The 17,389-nt window shown below is 50.2% G+C and overlaps 1 protein-coding gene across 1 annotated transcript; it reads left to right on the top strand.

The window, feature by feature from the left end:
- The first annotated feature begins 480 nt into the window (after positions 1-480).
- Positions 481-15,823, top strand: EFHD1 (EF-hand domain family member D1). The gene is made up of 4 exons (XM_010716722.3): positions 481-895; positions 7,912-8,059; positions 12,943-13,077; positions 14,170-15,823. The coding sequence occupies exons 1-4, from the start codon at positions 597-599 to the stop codon at positions 14,302-14,304; spliced, it is 717 nt and encodes a 238-aa protein (XP_010715024.2). The 5' UTR covers positions 481-596; the 3' UTR covers positions 14,305-15,823.
- The last annotated feature ends 1,566 nt before the right edge of the window (positions 15,824-17,389 follow it).

Genomic DNA, 17,389 nt, shown 5'->3' with positions numbered 1-17,389 from the left:
TTCAGTTAAAAGCAGCCCTTTCTGCTGCTCTGTGACACTCAGGCTCAGGCACGAGCGAACCACGAGCAGGTACTGCCTCCGAGCTGCTGCTTTCCTCTCTCTCTCTCCTTCCCCGTGAACAAATCCCATCAGCAGGCAGCCTAACCCACGCTAATCCCGTTTCGGGGGCTGTGTCGGGTACCTTGCAGGGACCGAGAGGGTCGGACCGGTCCGGCACAGCGCGGCGGACAGCCGGCGGGTCGTGGGGGGCCGCCCGCCTTCCGCACGCTTCGCGGAGGAGGGGGAGCGCGGGGCCGGGCCGGGCCGAGCTTTGTCCGCATCCATTTTAGCTGAGAGGGAGGCACGCGCCAGGGCTTACGGCCCCGCGGCACGAGGCAGGCGATCGTACCCCGCACGCCGGGCGGCCGCGGCTCCGGGGTCACGCGGGGGAACCGCCCGCGCCCCTCCGGCACAGCCCCGCCTCCTCCAGCACCGCCCCGCCCCGCCCCGCTCCGCTCCGCCCGCCGCCTCCGAGTGAGGGAATAAAGTTCAGGCCCGGGGCAGGCGGTCCTGCGCACAGCGCGATCGCGGCCCGCGGACGGCGGCGGTGCGGGGCGATGGCCTCGGAGGAGCTGGCTCAGAAATTGCAGCGGCGGCTGCTGTTGGAGGAGAGCGGGGCGGCGGCGGAGGGCGATGAGCGGGACGCGGAGGTCCCAGCCTCGTCCGAGGCGGGCGAGGAGGAGCGGAGCTGCCTGACGGCCAGCGCGGGCGCGGAGCTGAGCGCTAAGCTGGCCCGGCGGCACGACATCAACGAGGGCGCGGCGCAGCCCTGCCGGGCCGCCGTCTTCAACCCCTACACCGAGTTCAAGGAGTTCAGCCGCCGGCAGATCAAGGAGATGGAGCGCATGTTCCGCCTGTGAGTGCCTCGCGGGGCTCCGCCGGACCCCCCGCCGCCTTGCTTTACTTCCGTCCCCGTGTGTTCGGTGGGTGCGAGGAGGGCTGGACGCGGCCGTTGTGCCCGCGCTCCGCCTGCTTCTGTTCGGCCGCTTTCCCGGGGCCGGAGGTGATGGGCGCTCGCGGTGGCACCCGGCAGCTGTGACTTCATGGGGAAAGTAGGACGAGGAGGAGCACCTGCGTGTCCCCGTGTCAGGGGGACGAGCGCTGCGTGCTGTGCTGCGGGTGACGGCTGCTGCCTGCAGGTACGGCTGACCTTTGCTTGGCCTCGTCCAGCGTCCTGCTGTGCGCTCGGCGGGGCCGGCAGGGGAGCGGTGCTGCTCCTGCTGCGTGCCCCGGGGCGGGCCCGTGTCCCTGTGCCTTACACTCATGCTGCATGTCTGCCTTCGGCAGCTGAGCGTCCCCCGCAGCTCTGCTCGGCAGCGTTGTGGCTCCAACTGCAGTCTTGTTGGCCGGGCTTTGTGTTCCCTCCCGTGCACTTCAAATGAAGCTTGAGTGTGGCTTCCTCTTATCCTCTTTTCCTGCGATGGAGTTCCCCTCCTGTCAGGAGAGTTCATACTATGTTCAAGCAATGCAGAGTGCTGTTTGTGTAAGGCAAAGCATTTCTGCTTAACCAGGGCCGTGTTCCAGCTGTGCTGTGTGCTCTTCGTGCCCTGTCCCTGCGTTTGGGCTGTGTGTGAGTGCCTTTGTTACCTGTGCTTGTGTTTCCTTTTGGTACCCCAAATCTCTGCTCCCTGGGCCTGACGTTCCCAGCCTCGAGGAGGGGGCAGGGCTGGGGGTGAGGATGCTGCCCAGCACAGGGAGGCTGGGCCACAAAAGCACCGTGTGGGGTGCAGAGAGCTGCTTTGGCTTATAAGAGGTGTCTGCAGCAGGGTTTGTAACTTGTCAGGGCTTTCTCCTGTCTGAAAGCTGCCTTGAGCATTTCAGAGGCTGGGCCGAGAGACAGAGTTAGCTTGAATGCTTCCACTTCACAGCTCTGTGGGGTGTTGCTGGCTCCAGACAGGACTGTTGCTGCGGGAAACCTAGCTGTGTGCTTGTGGAGAGGCATTCATCTTTCTGAGTGCGCCGGAGGTCTTTGTTGTGTGGGCTGCTTTGCATCAGCAGCTGGGCATGGGGAGGGAGGTGCCTGGGCAAGATTTCTGCTCTGCTTGCTCCTGTGCCACTTCTGGCAGCTGGTAAAGGGGTACTGTGCGGTGTGGAGGGCTGGGATGTGGGCCTGTGAGGGCAGGAGGATGAACCGTGCTGGTTGTGCCTGTGGCCTAGAAGCTGAGGGTAGGAGCGTGGAGTGGGCAGGGATGCTGACTCGGAAGGGAACAACTGTGATTGGGGAAATAAAAAGTGGAAGAGCTGAATTGCAGCTGGATTTTTAGACAATGAGCTCATTAAATGCAGGCCCTACAAGTGGGGAATTTAGGCTTTGCAGTTGAATGCTAATCAGCGTTTCAGTGTAGTTGGGAAGCAGTGTGTGCCCTTTGAGGACCATTGCAGCTGAGTGCTGGTCAGCTTGCCAGAAGAGGATGGAGCTGGGCTGTGTGCTCCCATGGCCCAGGGGATGGTGGGTGTCATCCCTCCGGGCAGGAGGATAGAAAACCCCTGTCCTGCTGGTGGCTGTGCTGGATGCAGCTGGAGTTGGCTGCAGGGGATCTGGTCTTTGCTCCATCTGGTCCCAGCAACCTGTTTTAAGTATTGGCCAGCACCACGTGCTCCAGAAGGAGAGGAAATACTCCTCTTAATTCCTGCCTGTCAGAGCTAGAGTTAATGTGATTAAGGGTTTTATGCTTCATATGGCTTATTGGCCTCAGCAACAACAACCTAGGATTTTTCTTACTAATGTTAGAAAATAAGTATTTGACGAGCAGCATGTTGTCTTGTTACCACCAGATGCCAAGTTTCTGCTCTTGATTTCCCATCCCTGGGGTCTGGGGGCCAAGGGTTTGGTTGGGCTTGGCTCACCCTCCTGTTTGAGCCTCATATCCCTGTTCCTGTGTGCTTGAGGAGTGTCCCAGGTGCCAGCAGCAGGGTGCTGCGGCTGTGCCACCCCAGGGGCTGCTGCCGCAAAGTGTAGATGTGCATCAGGTGGCAACGGGAGCTCTTGGGGTGGGCTCTTCTTATTTTGGCAGAGGGACCAGGAAGTCTGCAGCTCAGGCTAATTATAATGCGACCTAATTAGTTGCGTGTTCTGACTGTGTGGTGATGCAGGTAACCACAATAACCTCTCTTCCCAGAGTCTTGCAAGCAGGCTCTGGGGAGCTCTGGAGTCCTGCAGCTCACCTTGCTGTGATCTCATCTGGGCAAAGGCAGCTTGGGGGCAGGTGTGTGTGAGTGAGAGCCAGGCTGTGCCTGGGCTGAGTGACCTCCCTGAGGTATGTGGTGGGGGAGGAGAGCAGCCACCAGATTAGTCTGCAGGGTGGGAGGAAGTGCATAAATTCCAGCGTTGCTGTTGCACTTAGGGAATTTCATGTGCTGCCCACTCATTTCATGATTGCCTCCTGCCTATCGAGTGGGGAAGGCTGTGGTCTCCCTTTGACCCCCTGAAGCAGCTTGAGAGGCCCGGGCTGGGTGTAGACTGGTGCTGCACACCCTCATTTGCCCCGGGATGGCTGTGCTCCTGCTGTGACCAGCTGTCCCTGATCTGCCACCAGCTGCCCGGTGGTCAAGGAGGTAATCCTGATGGAGACTTGGCTGCCCAAGGCCATGTCACTCCAGCTCTGCAAAGGAAATCTGTGTGTAGGAAGCCTCCATCTTGTCCTATCCCTTCAAGAGCAAAGCATGGCAGAGGGATTGGAAATCCTTGCTTGGGAGTTTGCTCCTGCCTCAATATGGTGGAGTTGTTATCAAAGCACTTGACATGTAAGGTGATACACAATGCTCAGAGGAAATCAAGTGCTGCTTAGGATTTTGAAATATTTAAGAAGAGATTATTACCACTTCAGCACCATTACTCTGATTTGTTTCAGAGCCTGTGTTAGGCCATTACAGCATGCGGGAGTTGCAGATCAAAGTACAGTTGCCCACAATGTGTGCAGCAAGCTCAGGTGCAGGGAATGTGTACAGGAAGGGCAGGTTTTCTTTCCAGTCTTTCTCAAGGAGAGTGAATATTTAGAAATTGCTCTTTGATCCTCCAGTATTTGGGATTTCTCGTTCAACTATTCTTTTCTTGTTCAGTGGTTTTCTTACTAAGACAAGTGGTGAGATAACAGCCAACTCAGTACTGGTAATGCAGTCCTCAGCTTTTCCTTTTTCCTTTTCTTCCTTACCCAGTCCTTTTATCTTCTGTGGTGTAGACCTTCAGCTGTGCTGCATAACACCATTGCAATGATTGTACTAGCACAGTAATTGTGCATGATACACTTCTTGCCCTTAAATAAGTCTTTTCAGTTAAGTATTGCCTCTTTCCTTCCTTGCCCCTATTTCTGCTGCCTCTTTCTTCCCCCAGTGCTCTAGCAGCAGGGAGACACTGCAGCCTGAGTGGAAGTGAGCCAGCCTGGGAATCTGGGTGCATCCTTGTTGCAGCAGATTTTGGCAGCAGCTCAGTGTTTTATCTGCTGCCAGGATTGTTACTCTGACTGTGCTGCAAAGCCTTACTGGGTCAGCCATGGTGCTTGTAGCTGTGTGCAGTGTCCCAGCTCATCCATGGGGCCACAGCTGCCCTGTTGCAGAAGGAGACCCACCACAGCCCTGCTGCTGACATGCTGCTGCAGCTGCCCCATCTCTGTGTGCCTGAGATGTGAGGTATCTTTGCCTGTCAGTGTGAGAGCCCCTCAGTAATGCTTGTGTGTTGCTAGGGTGAGCCTTGGCTGGCAGCCCGGGCAGCTTTGAGCACGAAGGGAGCAAAGCTCTGGTGTCATGGCAGGACAGAGGGTGACGGTAGGGCTGGTGAGGCAGCTGGGCACACAGGTGCTACGTAGTCCTGCTGTGCTGCTTCTGCAGCATAGGACAGGGTTGCTTTCAGAATGTTGGGATACGTTTAGGGGGCCAAACCTGCTCTGGTGCTCTCCTCCAGCTCTGCTTGTTACCTGTGCTATCCTTGCAGAGTGTCTGTCACCCTGCAGGAGCCGGGCTGCTGTGCTGGTGGTACAATAGGTGAGTGATGTCCCAGGGCCTGGCTGGAACCAAGGGTGCTGAGGGGAGCTCCCAGAAAGCAGTCGGTGTGCTTTTGGGTCAGGCAGAGGAGTGCTGGGACCGATGCTCCCCAGGTTCAGCTGTGTAACAACTGTGCTATGCCCTGTTGTGCCAAGTGCCTGCACCCGTGGGTGTGCAGCAGGGAATGAACGACACCTTCTCTCGTGCCCTATAAATATGTCTCTCCCTAAATAGTCTGGCCGTGCAGCTGTGTGGCGGTCATGTGGCTGTGCCAAGGTCCTAAAATACTCACGCTGCTCTGGGAGGGGAGTGGGGGTGGGGAGGGAATGCAGCAGTTTGCAGGGTGCTGCACTGCTCCACGCAGTCTGGGAGCTGCCATGTCCTGTTGGCTCTGGGAAGCTGATTCTGGGGGATGTGTGCCTGCTGAGCTGCTGCCCCTTGCCAGTGGCCTGTCCTGTGTTGAAGTGTTCCTCTGGGGCCGCCCAGCCCTGTGCACTGAACACCTATTGTGTGGCTGGGACTGCGTGCTGTTCTGCTGCCTGTTCCTCACAATCCTTGCTTTGTGCTGCCTCTCTGCAGGATAGTTGAGCCCTGAAGCTGTGCCCGGTGGTGAGGCACCCAGTGTAACTAGTTAACCCTTCTGGATGGTGTCTGCCCTCCAGGCTGTGTTGAGGTGAAGACAAGGCACTGAGGACCAGTGTTTGCCTGCAGCAGTGCCTGCATCACAGGGGTGAGATGGGCACAGTAAGTGTGGGCTCAGCACCTCCCCCTCCTTCTGGCTTCTCTGTTGCCCTTCTCTGAGCAGCAGCCCTTGTTTGAGGGCTGGATGTAGCTCTGCTTCCACAGCTAGGTAGAGAGCAGCATTGGCTTGTTAGGATAAAACAAACAAAAAAGCAAATCCTCAGAGCCCCTTGCCTTATCTGATCAAAGGTACTGCCTGTCCAGCTGTCTCTAGAGGAACAGCTCCATACCCTTTTCCCCGAACTTATAGGAAAAGCAGTCTGATACTTAAACAGGGAAGAGATTGTACTTAGTGCAGTTCTGCAAGAGCATCTCAGAGCTAGGTTTGGTTGTGCTGCTTACACATACCTTAAATTACTGATCGTTTCCTGCAGTGTGCCTGCTTTCCTGGCCTGTCAGCTCTGTGACCTGGTTTCTGCTCCAACAGAGGTTTCTCTCCTAGTTTTCCAGAAAGCTGTCCCATCTAGTGTCCTTAGGTTTGCTGGTTGCAGATGTGCCTGCAGGTTAGCAGCAGGGTCTGCAAGCCCACCAGGTGCATCACTTTAGTGCTCACAGGCTTGATACTTTGGGCCTCATGGTAGTAGGGGTACAGTACAAAAACTGGTTTGGGAGGTGGTGGGGCTGTCTGAAAAGCAGCAGATGCCTGGTGTGAAGGATCCCTACCCGGTGCTGTGGTTGGGCAATGCTGTGGCTGCAGCCCTGCCTTGCACTGCCTACGCCTGCATGCGGCCCAGGGCCAGCAGCTTTGTTCATGCTTTTTTCAGCCGCAGCTTCCTCTGCAGCTGTGAGGTTTCTCAGCTGGAAAGGGCTTTCTTCCAGAGTAACCACAATTGTGCAGGTCTTGGTCTGGGATGGCTGCAGCTCTCATGCTCTTTGGAAGAGAGCTAATAGTGAATGAGTGATGAGTGGAAGGATTTCACTAGCTCCTGCCAGAGAAGAGAGCTTCTGCACAGTTTGTAGGGCTTCATCTCTGAACAGCCAAAAGATAGAGCTGCATTGGGTTTGAGGTGGTGGGAGAAGACCAGGGCAGCAGCAGGCACTGCAGCAGGGTTGCGCCAAGCCAGACCTTGCCCCATCCTGCTGTGAGAGCCCTGGCTTTCTGTTAGACCAGAGCTGGCCATTGGGGTCCGACTCACTTTCTGATTTGGGAATGAATCTTGAAGCTTGATGTGGTGGGACTTTTCACTCTGAGTGAAGGCAGGGGCTGGCAGGGCTGGGATGAGGGATGGCTATTGTCTGATTACAGTAGAGTTCATCGCTTGTGTCTTTGGACTTTGAAACCCAGTAATGACTCTCATGGCTATGAAGTGCTGGGTATTTCTCTCCTGCTGGCAGTGGATGTCAAGGAAGGAACTGGTGCACAGTCTCAGTCTGAGAGCTGCAGGTCACTGCCTCCCTCCCTGTTTCTACCCTTTCCTCCTGCAAGGAGTTGTTTACAATCTTTTGTGCTCTCATGGGAGCATGGTCCTACTCCAGCCTTGCTCCTAGACCTGTCCCAAGGTGGGTATAAATTTCTTCTCCTCCCACTGCTGTCTTGCAGCCATCAGGCACCAGCCAGGATTACAGCAGTGTACTGTGCTTCCCTCAGCCTGCTTTTGTGCTCTGCCTCAGGGCACTGAATCAACAGCTGCCCTGAAGCAGAGTGCTTATGTAGTACAGAAGCATTTCAGAGAGAAGAGATCCTAACAGCCAAGTGGGTGTCTTTTGCTTACAAAGGAAGATAGTCTCCTTTGAGGGGAGGTTCTGGTTGGTCTGTGCACCTCCTTTTTCCTCTAAATGAGCTTGAGAGCAGGCAGCAGCTGGCTCTGGCATGCCTTTGCTGCTCCATGCTGGTGCATGGTGTAAACTGTGTGCAAATTAACTTCATGCTGGACACGTAAGTGGGAAGATGGAAATCCCAAGATAAGCAAGTTCCTCTTCTTTCTGTGTGGGGTGGTTTGGCTTGAGCTTCTGAGTACTTCCCTCTTGGAAGAGACAGCTCTGAAAGTGGCCTACCACTTCCCTGAGCTTAATATAATCTGTGTTGTACAGCTTCTCTCTGCTGCATGTGGAACTGCTTTGTGTTTTTTCATTTGCTCGGTTCCTCTTCTGGGAAAGATGCTCCTGGATACAGGGAATGATGAGGACTGACCCTCTCCCCTTCGTACCCCACAGGTATGATTCAGGACGGGATGGATACATTGACCTGATGGAGCTGAAACTGATGATGGAAAAGCTGGGAGCCCCACAGACCCACCTGGGACTAAAGAACATGATCAAAGAGGTGGATGAAGACTTTGATGGGAAGCTCAGCTTCCGTGAGGTAAGGTGGCATAGGTGCAGCTGTGGATGTGGTTGTGGGGTAGAAGGGAGGAAGCAGCCCTGTAGAACTGTCCCTTCCATATTCCTCCTACTGTGGGATGTGGTAAAGCAGCAGGTGGGCCATGGGCAGATCCAGATCTGAAGCACTGTCAGCAACTGTCTCCATTCTCATCTTCAAGTCAGCAAAGAGATCGGTTATTGCTCTGCTGTGATGCTACTGGGCATCAGTCGTGCTGGAGGAGCTGGGAGCCCTGCTGTGGGCAGGACAGGAGCTGCTGCTGGATGAAAGAAGAGAGGGTGCTTAGTCAGTGGCACTTGTGCAGTCAAGGGTACCCAGCCTTTATCACGGCAGTTATCACAACCTCCTATTGAATAACCTTACACTAGGCTTTGATTGCTGCCTGTATCAGCAGTGTGCATAACAGTGTGGCTTTATACGTTAACCAGCAGCTCCTCAGGCAGTACAGTTACTGATTTTTGCAGCAGTGGAAGGCTGCATGGCCATCCTGCTGCTCATCCCTCCAGGATGTGTTGGAGATAGGAAAGCCTTACTGCTCAGGACCTGTGGTACTGCTCAGGAGGGACTGTGCTCCTGCCATGCTTCTAGGGTGGATATTTGGTTTGGGGGGTGGGATGCAGAGCTCTCCACTAGAATATCTCTGGATATTCTTGATTTTGAAAGTGCCATTTATTTGAGTTTTTTTTTTTTTGAGGGGTGAGGAAAATGAGGATGCCTCTGTCCACCCTTTAGAGCTGTTGGGAATAACTGTGTATGCTACCATTCCTCCTACAGCCTTGCTTTGTCCCTTCTCGCACACTGTTCCCATTATTGCTCAGAGGAACACTTTCAACCACAGTGAGAACCTCTCTGCTTACACCTGAAGTTCTAAGCTGGCAGTTCCTCTGTGAAGGGAAGGGTACCTGCTCAGGCAGAGGTGAACTGGAGGTAGCAAAGAATCCAGTGGAGCAGGAAGAGCACAGTGTCCTTGGCTCTAAGTCACGCTGGGGCAAGATAAGCACTGAAGGCAGAACAGACGCACACCTGTGATTGCCAAACCTCTGCGTGCACTGGAGAAGCCCTCTCTGCTTTGCTGTGTGCTGCCTGGGCTCGCCTTTGGACTGGGTGAAGGGCTAGAACAGCTGCTGGATTGTGTGAGCAGTGCTGCAGATGCTTTCTGCAATGAAAATTAAGTGCCTTTATCCCCCAAGGCTCTGGGAGGTCCGGCCTGTGATGTCCTGGCATTGGTGTTTCAGCACAAGTGGTGGTGTGGCTCCTCTTCTGCTGCCACCTGTTTGGAGCACAGCCCTTTGCATGGCCACACGTCAGCTGGCATGTGCTGAGTGTGCTGCCAGCTCTTGGCACATGGCAGCAGCAGCTGGTGCTGTTGTTGTAGTTTGTAGCCAGATGCAAAAAGATGGGCAAGCAAACACAAGCCGGAGTGGTACACAGGCTGGAATGAGGCAATGTTACTGGCAGAGCTCTGGGGACAAATCACAGTCTTGGCAGGTACTCAAATCTTCCAGTGGTAGAGAGGAGCAGCGTGCTTGTTGTGTTGTTACAGAAGCACTGGGCAGAGGGCTGGCAGGAAGATGGGCTTTCCTGGTGGGTTAGAAGGCCTAAACCAGCCCCGTGGCCCTGCCCTGCTCCACTTCCTGCTAGTGGTGACTAGTGAGCACGTGGAGAGTGAGCAACTTAGACCACTCTGACAACGTGAGGAGAAACCCTATTTTAAATGCATGCCTGAAGTCAGCAGCATGCAGCTCAACTGCTGGAGGGCTCCTGTCTGTCTTTCCAGAGGATGTGTCCTGACAAACCTGCCTGAAAACATGCTGCTTGAGGCCTGGCCAGAGAAATACTAAAGTCCTCTTTCGTTTGCAACAGGTCACCTTTTTGTAGTTTCTTTGGGTAGTGCCATGTCCTCCCATTCTGTGTAAGCTGTTATCTGGAAGGCAGGCCTGTGTTGCTCTGTCTTGCTGCTGACAAGCCATTGGCGCTATTAGGAGTGCTGCTGTACTGGTGACTTCTGAGTCTGTCAATTTATCAACCATTAACTGCACAAGACTTCCTTTGCAACTTGAGCCAAGCAGTTGAGGCTTTGATATGTCATGTACAGCAGCAAGAGGAAAATCTTCAGGTTGTTTTTTTCATTACCACAGGAAAGCAGAGTTAATTGGTATAATAGTAATGGTTAATTCTAGCTGCTATCTACAGTCTGCCAGAATCCACCCACTTCCTCACACCCTCACTTATGTGCTGACCCATGTCATGTTTGCTAGCAGGGTTTGTGCCAACTGCAGCCTGGAGTGACACCACTTCTCTGGCAAGCAGTTCCAGGGGCACTGCTGCCAGCTGATCCAGTACCTGCCCTTGTGTCCTGGGGGTCAGCATGGCGTCCGGTGGGTTGCATGTCTGCAACATTGCTCTGAGACTTTTAAGTCTTTGCTAATGAATGATGTGAGGGTGAATATATCTCTTGCTTCCTATGAAGCTTGTGGGGTGGAAAGAGTGTGTCCTGTTGTACCAGTTTTTTAAGAGCTGGGTTTTTAAAAGTATAGCATTATTCACTTTGACTTCTCTTGACATTTCTCTGATTCTTAGCTGCATGTACCACATCCTGGGTCTTAGCAAGGGTGTGAAATGAGTTAGTTTCCTGATGGGCTCCTATGTCTGAATTTAAAAATTCTGATAGTGCTTGATGTTAAGTGAGGATTGATGCTTCAATAGCAAGTAACTGGTGAGGGTGGGCTGCAGGCAGTGTGCTGACATGCAGGATGAATCGTGAGATCTGGTGGAAACCAGAATGATGCCTGCATCGCAGGGTACTCAAAGGCTGGAGTTATGCTTTGTCCACTCGAGCTGGTGGCTTGCTCCTTGGTTTCCTTCTTAGCTTGCTTTCCTTGGCTGCAGCAGCCTGTATTCCATTGTAGGAATTGCTTCCCCATCCCCTAGTTTCAGGATGATTCATGCACACTCGTACTTGTGACTGGGTGTTTCCAGTCTCCTCCCCGGGCAACAGCTGTGCCAGACCTCAGGATTGTGCTGCTTTTGCTGCACTTGTCCAGTGCCAGGAAGTGGGACTTGCAGGGTGGAGCACAACTGTGAGGAGGAACTGTAACGACCTGCAGTGTGTGCAGCCCGGCCTGCCTGCTGGCTCTCCCTGCCCCTGTGCTCAGCAGTGGTGGCAGAAGAGAGGAACTAAGCCCAAACCTAGCGGATCTGAGCAGAATGAGAGCGTGTCTTGGGAAGGATTTAGTTTCTGTTCAGCAGAGCATTATTTGATTTGTTGCATGTTTTTTGGAGGGGAATAAGGTTTCTCCCCAAGCACAGAGTGCTTTCTGGCTATTTTGTGCTGAGTACACAAGGGGTTACAAGGCCGTTGCATGAAGCAAGGCCTGGTAATGCTGCTTCTGTGAGAGGGCAGCCAGCGCTGCCGTCATCTCCACACCCCTCCCCACGGGAATCTTCCCAAACTCTCTCATCTCTGTTGGTTTCTGCAAACAATTTGAGAGAGAAGAGAGGCTCTCTCAGTTCAGATGCTGGAACTCTGCTGCCCTCCTCTGGGATAACGCAGGCGCTTTCTGGAGGAGAAAGCCAAGTCCTAAAGTGGCAGGGATGTCGGGCATGCCTGTCAGATGGACTTCACAGCAGTTCTGTGTGGTATTTGCAGCTCTCTCCCCTGGACTGAAGCGCTGCAGCGATGCATTACTACTGGGCTCCTTTGGTACTGGGTGACTTGCTTCTGTCTGTGTTACTTCAGTGCTGACACCTCCTGGGGTGCCCAAGAATAGCAGGGAATTGGTTGTGTGAATTTGCTTGTCAGGTGATGCAGAGATCTTTATTTTTAAGCAGCTGTTTTTGTCCCTTTTGTGTGTGTTGTTTTTTTTAAGTGCTTTCCTCAATGGTAATATGGCCGATTCTTTTTCTTCTGCAATTTATTTGCCAGTTTGCACTCTGCTGTAGTTTGTTAAATGTCTTCAGTTCAGTGCAGGACAAAGGTTTCAAAACTATTTACTGTGGATGCTGGTACTCTCTTAAGTTAGCTCTGAGTCACCTCTCTTGAGGGCATGCCCCTGGTCTGACCTGACACGTATTAGAGAAGCTCTCCTGTGTGTTATTTAATGGGCACAAGAGAAATACCAGGGTGTTGCTCATTGTAGCTAAACCATTCCGGGTTTCCTGGAACATGCTGAGGCATTGCTCCAAGTACTGATTTGAGTAATCTTTCCTGTGTCCTAGACAAGGAACCAGTTGAAGTGACCATGTGTTATTGTTCCTGGTGCATTTGGCCTTAATTTTGTTTTTTTTCCTCCTATGCTGTGTGGATAGCAAGGCTTAGTAAGTATTGAAGGCCGAGTTGATGATGCTGGGCTGTCCCCAAATTGCTTTCAAGTGCACACCATTGCACTGATATCCTCCCTAGGGGAGTTGGACTGTCACCTCAGTACAGAGAGGCTGAGGTTGAGGCAAGGCAGTCTTAGTCCTGCTTTCATTCTTGTGGGATGTGGGGTCTCAGATCACAACAGTGGGGAAGCATTAGGGTTTGGGGATATTGAGGGCTGGATCAGAGCCCACCTCACAGTTGTACCAGGCAGGTAGGGATGGTCTCCTCTTGCTGTGTAGGAGTCCTGCAGCTGTGCTTCATCATGGCATCGTTCCATGCAAACCCTCTTTTCCTAAGAGGTTTTTCTCTTTAGTGCAGCAGGGCTATGTAGTAGAGCTAGGACATGAGAGTACAAGTTGCCATTTTTTTCTATAAAACCGGCTTCATTTCCTCTGAAATATCAATTCCTACCCCCCTCTGTCCCCCAGGTGGATATTTGTGCTGTTTGCATTTTAATTCTTCATCTCAGTGAAGAACTTGAATGTTTCTTCTGTCTTGATAGTTCCTGCTGATTTTCCATAAAGCTGCAGCTGGGGAACTTGAGGAAGACAGTGGACTGTTGACTCTTGCAAAGCTCTCTGAGATAGATGTCTCCATTGAAGGAGTCAAAGGAGCCAAGAACTTCTTTGAAGCTAAGGTATGTTGTACCAAAGACAGACATGAAACTGCCTGTAGAACCTGACTACCACTGAGATTCTAACCCTGCTTTTGCTTTTCAGTAGAAGATATTGTCTATTTTACCCCTAGCTTAAAGAATGTGTAACTTCATCTGGCCTTCACCTTTTTAAAATTTTTGTTTTTTTCCCTTCAAGCTTTATCTAGCTACACCATTCTTCTGTAGTTTAATCAACACTAGAATGCCTTCATCCAGTCTCTGCTGTGGGTCTTACCCTGATAGAGCTGACTGGACTTGGCTCCAGTGGCCAAGAGCTGTACGTGACCAGCTGGCTGACTTCTTTTAGAAGACAAAAGCATCCTGGAAACAAATGCATTGGGACTGACTTTCTCATTTTTCAAAACTTGACCAGAGAACTCAGTTCAGTGGTGTTTTGAAATATAGAATTTCAGATTCTGCTTGAATTCTCTCTTTCTTGAGCAGTTCTTTGTAACCTTTGGAATCAAAATTATTCCACAGAGTCCTGGTGCTGGCAGAAAGAGCTTTACACAATGAAGCTGACAAAGCACCCTTTTTGCAAGTTCTCTTGGAGAGAGAATAATCCTGTGTGCTTACATAAGAAGTTTTGTCCTGAGAGTGTAGCACAGCTATTGCACAGCAGATGTACTGAGATGAAAGCTGGAAAAACAGCCAGCGAAAAAAGTTTCTTTTGATCTGCAGATTATCTGTGGTATAGTATGATTATCTCAGATTTGGCTATGATTCAGAGCTGTTTTCTTCTGTAGTTTCTCCCACTGTTTACTCACAACGTTATGCTATGCTGTATGCTTGCAGAAATAATGCATTTGACCTAGTACTGACAGCATTGTTTTGGTTACTTGCTAGTGACTTATTAGTAAATGGCCTTTCTTTTACTGATGTCCAAGTCAAGCAAGCTAGCAAGTATTGGATGTAAATTCCCAAGTAGTGCAGTCTAATTAGTACTTGACCCATGCTTACAGCTTCCCATTAAGCAATGAGGGTGCAGTAAACAGTTTGGTGTTGCTCACTTAAGAGTAATCCAGACTTTGGTTCTGTCTCTGATGCAAAGCTTTTGTTTTTTCTTCCATGAAGGTTCAAGCCCTTTCTTCAGCAAGTAAGTTTGAAGCAGAGATAAGAGCTGAGCAAGATGAGCGAAAGCGAGAAGAGGAGGAAAGGAAACACCGCCGAGCAGCTTTCAGGGAGTTAAAGTCTGCATTTACCCAGTAAGCAGCCAGCCAATATGTGCTCTGGTTGCACAGGACTTGGTACGTTTTCCAGATCCAGGTTCTACCTGGAGAGAACAGCCTGGATCCTGCCAAGAAAGCTGTAACAGATTTTAGTCTTCCTCTCCTGAAGATCCTTCCGAGTTTCTAAGGACACAACTCTTGCAGTTACTATGCATTCGTAATGATGTGAATCAGAAGAGCTGTGTGCATGCTGTTTGCTTTGAACTGTCAGGAGTACATCATCCTGAAGTAGAAACAGCAGGTAGCAAATCATGGGTAAGCACTGACAAGTGTTTACCTACTTCATTCTTTCTCTTTCTGTACACTCTTCTCTTAACTTCCTTATTAATTCATTCCTTGCTTACATTCAAGTAGTGAGGTCTTGTGTAAAGCAGTGTACAAAGTACAGATTCACTTCCTGTATGTTTGTGCTGCTGTTGTCACACATCCTTGACTTATCAGTTGTCCTCAAAGCCCTGTGCTGCAGGCACTGAAAGCACTGTGAAGAGAGAAAGATAACTACTAGGGACAGGGATCAAATTAATTATTTCCTGTAGTTTTTTTTTCTGCCCAGCATGTTGGAGAGTCTTCCAGTTTTTCTTCTCTGAAGTGCCATACTAACCTTTCAATAAGATGCAGGATTTCTGAGAACTTTGAAGGGAGGAAGCTGGCTCTCTAAAACAAGGAATAGAAAACTGAGTTGCCTAATCACGTATCTTTCACATTCCATCATGTTTAGTGTACTATATGGCTTCACTGTGTTTTTCAGCCTTAGCTGTATCTGCTTTTAAGGGATATTGCCAGATGGATGACAAAATTGGATGGCACACAGGGTTTGTTTGTTTTTTTTTTTTCCAATTTGGATATGTGCTCATCCTGAATTATAAAGGTGGTGGTAGTGTTTGATTTCATTAGAGCCGTAACAGACGAAACCAGCCTAGCATCCTGAGCGATCCCTGCCCAAGAAGGGAAGGCCAGAGAGGTTTCCATCTTTAGCTGAATTGGATTTAGAGGGCTTGCACTGTATGTAGCTATTTCCTTTAACTCGCACAGGAAACTTGCCCACAAATGTTAAATACCTGATGCTTGTCTGGATATATGCTGTAGGTTATGACAGAGGGAAGCTGTGTTCCCTTGGAGAGACCTCTCAAAACGTGAATTTGCTCAAATTCTGTCTTTGCTATTGCCCCAGTTGGTGCATTTTTTTTTTTTCCTCTCCAGACCAAAATTCAGCAGTCATCTATTTCATTTGTCTGTTTTGCTTCTTAAACTATGAGCACTAAACTGTGAGCGTGGAATAACAAATAGAAAAACCTCTACTCTTTAATGTCAGGTGAAAGAATTGCTAAACAATTAAACTGTGTATATATATATCTTCACAGATTATATTTTATAAAATCACGCTTTTTTAGCAAATATTTATAATTAAATGTTTTTATACTTTACAACAAAGCAAATAATTTCATCTTTGATTATTTTTCCTGTTGCTGAAATGTACAAATAAAGCATCATTATCTCCAGTCTTGTCTCGTGATTACTTTAGGTTCCCAACTATATTATTTTGTTTATAAACTACTGTAGTGATCCCCACTCCACACTGTGCCAGTGTCTGAGCCCCAGAGCTCACCATCCTGATTTGGGTGAGTGAGGAAGTAGAGGAACCTCCTTGATATGCTTTTCCCTTCTATGCAGCAGCTCTGGTTTAAAGAGTTATGTTTGCAATTCCTCCGAAAAGAACATGGCTATGTAAATATTTGAGATACCGTCCATGGCTGAGTGTTGACAGCTGAACATTGTCAGCCTCCCCATATCTTAAAATAGCCACTGCATCCCAGCCCTGATAGTGCTCCAGCTGGGAGCTGGGCAGGTCATTTCAGCTACATTTTGCTTTGCCTTTTCTTTTCCTTTTATAAAGGGGAAGGAATACACGAGTCTTCAAGTGTGTCCAAGTGTTTTGGTTCTGTTCTTGCTGATCTCCTAACCTTTGCTGGCAGGGTCAGCATGGAGGGTTCAGAAGGAGCTTTAACTGTTTCATTGCAGGCACAATCAAGTGATGACATGGAAAGCATAAATACTTCACCCAGACAGATCTTTGATATGGCTTTGTTCTGTATGCTGTGGGCAGCTGATGCATTTGCCACATGTCTGTGTGCCCTTGGATCTCTGAGGTCAGGTAAAATTGGGATGATGGCTCCTTAGTCGTCACTTCTGTGGGAAAAGGGCAAAGCTGCAGCTCTTGAATTTTTGTTTCTCCCCAGGGAAGTGCAGTAAGAGCTGTTGCCTTGTATTAGTTTGCATGTGTAGCTGTGCAGGGCAGCGGCAGGGTGTGTGGTAAGAAGTTCTAACTTCTTTTTTTTTTTTTTTAACAGATTTGAGTCAATTCTAGGTGACAAGTTTCAATAAGGAAATCAGTACTGTCTGGCCCTCACACATAGCTCAGGCTGCAAAGCCTGGAAGGATGGGTCTTCCATTTGGTTGTGCATTGGTAATAGGACAAGAGAGGCAGGTGACTCAACACAAACCGGGAGGATGTATAAACATGGGTAAAAGCTTGCTCTCAAAGAAGAGGATCAGCTATAAAACTTGCTGTCTGTAGCAAGCTGACTTTGCTTCTTAGTCCTTTCCTAAGAGGGTGCCAGTGTCCTGGATTAATTGGATTTTGTCCCAGCCCAGCTTTTTTTATGAGGTCATCTTTAGCATGCTGAGAGCAAGCCTGTCAGGTCTGTAGCTGTTCTGTTTGAGCTTTGTTCAATTCAGATGGGCGCTGTTAGTTGGCACTTTTATTCAGCATAAAGAGTAAATGTTTTTGGATGTACATGTACTTTGAAGTTGCAACATGAGTTTTGAAATCAGCTTTGCAAGAATTGACGTTGAGAAGTTAATTGCTCTTTAAATTGTTCTATTTTGCTGGCAATTACTGGACTAAATGACAGTGTAATTGGGTCATTCAGAAGTATTAAAGCTTAGCTGAATTTCTGAGCCAATACTTACTGGTTGACAATATGGACTTACACTTATTTCTCTATAATTAATACACTATAATTCTTGATGCTGTCATATCTTTATGCCTGATGTCACCACAATGG

This window comes from Meleagris gallopavo, chromosome 11 (genome assembly GCF_905368555.1).
Source record: "Meleagris gallopavo chromosome 11, MGAL_WU_HG_1.1, whole genome shotgun sequence".
NCBI lineage: Eukaryota > Metazoa > Chordata > Aves > Galliformes > Phasianidae > Meleagris > Meleagris gallopavo.
This window is presented reverse-complemented; position numbering and strand designations above follow the sequence as displayed.

Bases quoted from the DNA above. Each gene is read 5' to 3' on its own strand.
- EFHD1 (XM_010716722.3), top strand. From the start codon at position 597: ATGGCCTCGGAGGAGCTGGCTCAGAAATTGCAGCGGCGGCTGCTGTTG. The intron at 896-7,911 runs GTGAGTGCCTCG...CGTACCCCACAG, and splicing joins ATGGAGCGCATGTTCCGCCT to GTATGATTCAGGACGGGATG. The intron at 8,060-12,942 runs GTAAGGTGGCAT...CTGTCTTGATAG, and splicing joins GGAAGCTCAGCTTCCGTGAG to TTCCTGCTGATTTTCCATAA.